The 6,553-nt window shown below is 35.4% G+C and overlaps 1 protein-coding gene across 1 annotated transcript; it reads right to left on the bottom strand.

Annotated features, from left to right (window-relative positions):
* Positions 1-1,199: 1,199 nt before the first annotated feature.
* LOC136219349 (elongation factor 1-alpha) lies at positions 1,200-4,084 on the bottom strand. The gene is made up of 3 exons (XM_066006730.1): positions 3,930-4,084; positions 2,935-3,417; positions 1,200-2,305 (listed from the first exon to the last, which is right to left on the bottom strand). The coding sequence occupies exons 2-3, from the start codon at positions 3,394-3,396 to the stop codon at positions 1,424-1,426; spliced, it is 1,344 nt and encodes a 447-aa protein (XP_065862802.1). The 5' UTR covers positions 3,397-3,417; positions 3,930-4,084; the 3' UTR covers positions 1,200-1,423.
* Positions 4,085-6,553: the final 2,469 nt, after the last annotated feature.

Below are 6,553 nucleotides of genomic sequence, written 5' to 3'. Positions count from 1 at the left end.
TATTTCATGAATTTTGAAGAAAGTGTATGTCCCTCTCCATGTAAAGAATGCTCTTTCATTTGTTTGATTACTATCTATGGTTCATCAAAGTAAAATGTGAGTTAGGATGTTCATGGGAAACTTATAAACTCCACCTGAGTTTCTGTAGCATGATTTGTGCATTACAAGGTTCTTTAAATTAAAGTTTCAAAATGGAAAATTCAGATTACTTGAAAAGGCAGTAAATTCTTTGTTATCCACTAGGTTATTCATGTTCTTGCGTCTTTGCCCTCTCTCTTTTTCCCGCCAAAGTCATAATCATAATAATTGGATTTTTTAATTAAAAGTGGTACATGTGTCATGATATGAATGGGAGGCTCTTATGTGAGTTGAGCCTTTGGAAGCTTAATATAAAATCTGGTTATAACAATCTCATCCAATTTTGAACACTCCCACCTAGCATTAAAGGCTATTGGAGGATAAAGTAATAAAACGCCCTATTAAATTTATGATTTCTTTCACGGGTTAAATTGGAGTATGTAGTATCAATATCTTAAATGTTTGCATGATGACCCAATATTGCATGATGGCCCAAAATCACATACCCGAAGGGAAAGATCTTAATATACTATTCAGCCAGCAACTCTCTTGATGAGAGTAAACAAATCTAACCACTGATGATAAACATCAGTCACGCCCTCCACGATCTTATGATAACCCAAGAATCCAACTCCAAGATCACTCACCTATAGAAATCAAAATACAGGCATCAAGGCTCTAAGCTTTTAAAAAAGCATTACAAACCAGCCATACCCGTAGTGTTTGTAATGCTTTTAAGTTTTAATGGTACAGGTATGGCTGTCACTTTGGAAACACCACCAATATTCATATCCACAGATGGGGGTATGGCTTTCACTTTAGAAACACCCCAAGTATTCACATCCACGTCGTGGAAGCCATACCCACATCATTAACAGCATCAACATAATAGCTATCTATTAATCATAAAAGGATTTAAAGTTATAACACTGAACATACATTAATTTGGTGTTCATATTTTATGGTTTGGGTCACCACAACATGGTTAAAAGAAACCATGAATTTGTCATTTTCAGCTGGACAAATAAAGCATATTTTCACAAGGCAGTAAAATTTTAAAAACATCCCACAAACACATCAAACTAAAAAGTTAGCAAACCCAAGAGTATCAGACAAACACATAAAACTAAAAGGATAGTTTGATAACAAAAAGATGAAAACAAAGCAAAGTTCGCTACTGACAACTCTCTGGCCACCGCCTGTCTAACACCCAATTCGCAGAGCAAAATCTAGACAGTGTACAAAATAAACTCAAATTGGATACTCTAACCAAACATCTTGATAAAATACAGCAGTAATATAAAATGTTCTTCACAACAATGATACCAACTCTTGTATGCACCATTCATTTCTTCTTAGCTGCAGACTTGGTGACCTTAGCTCCAGATGGATCTTTCTTCTCAACACTCTTGATAACACCAACAGCCACTGTTTGTCTCATGTCCCTGACAGCAAAACGACCCAATGGAGGGTACTCTGCGAAGGTCTCAACCACCATAGGCTTGGTTGGAATCATCTTAATCATACCAGCATCACCATTCTTCAAAAATTTAGGCTCCTTCTCGAGCTCCTTCCCAGATCGACGATCAATCTTAGTGAGGATCTCAGAAAACTTCACAGCAATGTGAGAGGTGTGGCAATCCAACACTGGGGCATACCCATTTCCAATCTGCCCAGGGTGGTTCATGATAATCACCTGAGATGTGAAGTTAGCAGCTTCCTTGGCAGGATCATCCTTAGAGTTGGATGCAACAAAACCTCTCTTAAGATCCTTCACAGCAACATTCTTCACATTGAACCCAACATTGTCACCAGGAAGAGCCTCCGGTAGAGCCTCGTGATGCATCTCAACAGACTTAACTTCAGTTGTCAGCCCACTGGGTCCGAAGGTCACAACCATACCTGGCTTGATGACACCAGTCTCAACACGACCCACCGGGACAGTACCAATACCACCAATCTTGTAAACGTCCTGAAGAGGTAGACGAAGGGGCTTGTCTGAGGGCCTCTTTGGCTCATTAATCTGGTCAAGAGCATCGAGCAGGGTAGGTCCCTTGTACCAGTCAAGGTTAGTTGATCTCTCAATCATGTTGTCACCTTCGAACCCAGAGATGGGCACGAATGGAATTTTATCAGGGTTGTATCCAACCTTCTTGAGGTAGGAGGAGACTTCCTTGACAATTTCCTCATACCTGGATTTAGAGTACTTGGGAGTTGTGGCGTCCATCTAAAAAAAAGAGGTAGATTTGGAGAAAGAAATGAAATTAATAAAGATAAGATCTGAAATAATTTACTGACCCAGAACAGCTACACTAGAGAGAAATTTGACCTTGGACCAATAAACAATTAGGTGAACTGTCGTGCACGATTTAAATCTCAAAACATATACATCGATGTGTTATGTTAAACTACCTGAACAGCAGCAGCCGCAATCGCCTAATTGACTTAACTATAGCATAAACATTTACAAATTAATGGTAGCCGCAGCAAATATCGTAGTATAATGAACTTGCTTCTGCAAACTACAGACCTAGCTCTTAAAGACGGACTACAATGTTAAAATCAATCAGTGATCATGAAACAAGTAAATATAAGTCAGTGCATAGAAAGAGGAGAGAGAGGGATTCGAACCCTCAAGAATTACCGGGTTATATCCGGAGCCATCAACCATTAGGCTATCTCTCCCAGAAAGTCAAAAACATAAATCTTCAATAAAGTAAACACCCATCATAGAACTGGACATTCCATTAACATCGAAATTCAACAAGCACATGTCCTATGAGTGTATCCTCCATTGAAAATGGTTCACAAGAATATAAGCAGCAAAATCAGAAATAGTAACAGGTTAGGGATTACCTTGTTGCAACAGCAGATCATTTGCTTGACACCAAGGGTGAAAGCAAGGAGAGCATGCTCACGGGTCTGTCCATCCTTGGAAATACCAGCTTCAAAACCACCGGTGGTGGAATCAATGATAAGAACGGCACAATCAGCCTGAGATGTTCCAGTAATCATGTTCTTGATAAAGTCACGATGTCCAGGAGCATCAATAACAGTGCAGTAGTACTTAGTGGTCTCAAACTTCCACAAGGCAATATCAATGGTGATACCACGCTCACGCTCAGCCTTAAGCTTGTCAAGCACCCAAGCATACTTGAATGACCTTTTGTTCATCTCAGCAGCTTCCTTCTCGAACCTTTCAATCACACGCTTGTCAATACCTCCAAGCTTGTAGATGAGATGGCCTGTAGTGGTAGACTTGCCAGAGTCGACATGTCCAATGACCACAATGCTGATATGAATTTTCTCCTTACCCATTTTATATTACTTCAGGTAGATCTGAAAGTTTTCACAGCCAAATGGTTAGCTCGGAGCACAACAAGATCCAACATCGACAAAAAAAAAAAAAAAAACCAAGTACGTTTTACAGTGTAATAGATAATTCCACTTAGGTCAGTATGAATCAGTCATTTACGCATCCAAAGTCCATGTATCAAAATTGAAAAACTAAAAACGTATATGTTATGTCTTCGACTGATAAATCGATCATATAAAAACAAAGTAAACATCTTGAAACACAATTCATTATCATTACTAACAATCAAAAGAAAATTCAGCATATTACAACTGAATCTACCAAGGGTATTTACATCTCTACCAGGAAAATAGAAAACATATTAAAAATATAATAGAAATTCAAACATCAATATTCTTACAATCAACATAACAGCTGAAAAAATAAAAATAAAAATCTAGCAGTAATCAGTGAGCAAATTTCAATTGACTAAACATATATGATTATGATTAAACCTAATAGAATTCCAAGAGGTGAAATTAGATCAAAGAATCACCTGAGTAGCTTGCTGTAGAGGCGGCTAATGAAACCCTGAAAGCCCTGTTAAGAGAAACGCAGTATCACAGGGCAAAATGAAAATGATGAAAAGGGCGAAGATGGCAACTTTTATAGGCAAAAATAGGCTAGGGTTACTTGGGTAGGATCCGTAGCGTAATGACATTTGTATCCTCGTATATATAGATGAAACTACGAGTTTGCACTTATCAAGTGACCCTCTAAAGTAGGGATGGCAACGGGTAGTGTACATGCGGGTATCCGGTACTACCCGACCCTAATGGGACTATCCGTACCCTGTATAAAATGGTATGGGACGGGTATGGGATCAAAATCATTACCCGTTAGGGTAATGGGACGGGTATGGGAATACCCCATAGGGTACCCGTTACCCGTCATAAAAAAAAATTATATTAATAAATATCATTATTTTTTAGATGTAAGACATGAAATTTAAACCTCAACCATTTATTTTTCAACAATTGAGTGATACCACTAAGCTACTTTATTCTTATTAATTAAGGTTCAATTTATTCAATTTTTAGATTGATGATTTATTTAAATTTAAAGTTTGTTAAATTTATAATATTTTTTTATTTATTGATTCTTAACGGGTAAGGGTACCCGCGGGTACCCGTGAATTAAATGGGAAAGGTATTGGGATGCAAAAAGTATACCCGTTAAGGTAATGGGACGGGTACGGATAATTAAAAAATAAAAGGGTAATGGTTTGGGAATGGCATTACCCGCGGGTACTCTACCCGTTGCCATCCCTACTCTAAAGTCAACAAGGAATCTTCCTTTATGTATATATAGGTTTTTGCCTTTATATATATGTTTATGGGTTTTTTTTTGGGAAATATTAATTTAGATTACACGTACAGAATATCACTAATATAGGTTTAACGCTTAAAAAATGGTACCAATTTAGATCTCGATAACGGAACGAGACACTTCATTGATATTACTCCGTTCAGTTCTATCAATTGTACGTGGAGAAATCAGAACTTAACGGAGTAGTATCAATGACGTTTCCAATCCGTTCTCAATGCCTAAATTGGTACCATTTTTTAAACGTTAGACATATATTAGTGCTATTTTGTACGATCTTAAATTGATACTTTTCCAAAAATCATATACCTATTTTGATACATTATCCCATATTTTTATAAGGGTAAAAGTACCTTAACATTTTTTTTTTATAAAATAATATGTATCACTTTATTTGATGAAAAAGTCCCCATACAGATATAAAGTGAAAATTAGGAGTCATACTCAAACGGATTAATGCCAATACAAGATCCATCAAAGGCAGAAAAACGACTACAAAGAGCAATAAAAACCATAAAATGTACAACTAACATAAAGAAAATAGAAATTATATACTTCTCGTACCATAACGTTGATAGTGAGTAATTTTACTCAAAATATCTAAAAAGCTATAATTTTACCCGCACGTTGATAGTCAAAAGTAATTTTACTCTTAATATTGACAAAATTGGTTAATTTGAGAAATAATTAATCGATTTGTTTTTCTAGTCACGAATCTTGTCATTTACACTTCAAATGTGCATCATTTTTATCACTCATTAATAATAAATTACAAATACATAAATAGACGTGAAAAAATAAAAAATAAAAATTGTATTGTATTTTGTACAAGTTAGACAAAAAAAATCCAAATATTTCATCGAATTTAAAAAATTAATTTTCAATTTTATTACTGAATCATGAAAAATGTAAAATATTTTTTAGAGCCAAATAATATGTATCTAGTGCACAATAAGAAACAAAATATGTGTTTTATAATGGTATTTAAAAGGGTAATTAATTTATTAGTCCCTATATTTTGACAAAACACACTGTTTAGTCCCTGTATTTTAAAAAACACATGGTAAGGTCCCTAACCTTTTTGTCAGTGAACTGTTTAGTCCTTCCGTCTGTTTGTTAGATTTTTTTACCGTTTATGACTTCGGAAATGACTAAATTACTCTTTACTATTTATTTTCAAACTTTAGAAGATGAAATCCAATTTAAAAGAAGAAGCTATTTGTATGGAGAACAAGAAAAAGAACTGACCCAATGCTTACGAATTTGAACGATTAAGAAGAAAATCAAGAAGAAGAACACTCAAAGTTGATTTCAGATGCATTACAGTTTAAATGAAAGGAAAATAAAAGAAAAGAAGAACGCAAATCCAAATTGACTAACAGAATCTTCATGAGAGTCTAACGGCAGGGACTAAACAGTTCACCGAGAAAAACGTTAGGGACTAAACTGTTTACCGAGAAAAACGTTAGGGACTTTACCGTGTGTTTTTGAAAATACAGGGACTAAACAGTGTGTTTTGTCAAAATATAGGGACTAATAAATTAATTACCCTATTTAAAATTAGGTGTCTTCTATGGTTACTTTATTTTTGACAAAGTACCATTACTTGATGTTTTTTCACCATTGGATGATGGATTAGAAAATTAATCCAATGGTGAAAACACACAAAGTAAGATTTACTTTGTTAAAAACAAAGTAAGCATAGCATTTACCTTAAAATTAACCCAACTTGTCAATATTAACTATAAGATCGCTCTTAGCTCCCAACGTTTGGGGTATTTTGACATTTTTCTT

This window comes from Euphorbia lathyris, chromosome 2 (assembly GCF_963576675.1).
Source record: "Euphorbia lathyris chromosome 2, ddEupLath1.1, whole genome shotgun sequence".
In the NCBI taxonomy this organism is placed as follows: domain Eukaryota; kingdom Viridiplantae; phylum Streptophyta; class Magnoliopsida; order Malpighiales; family Euphorbiaceae; genus Euphorbia; species Euphorbia lathyris.
This window is presented reverse-complemented; position numbering and strand designations above follow the sequence as displayed.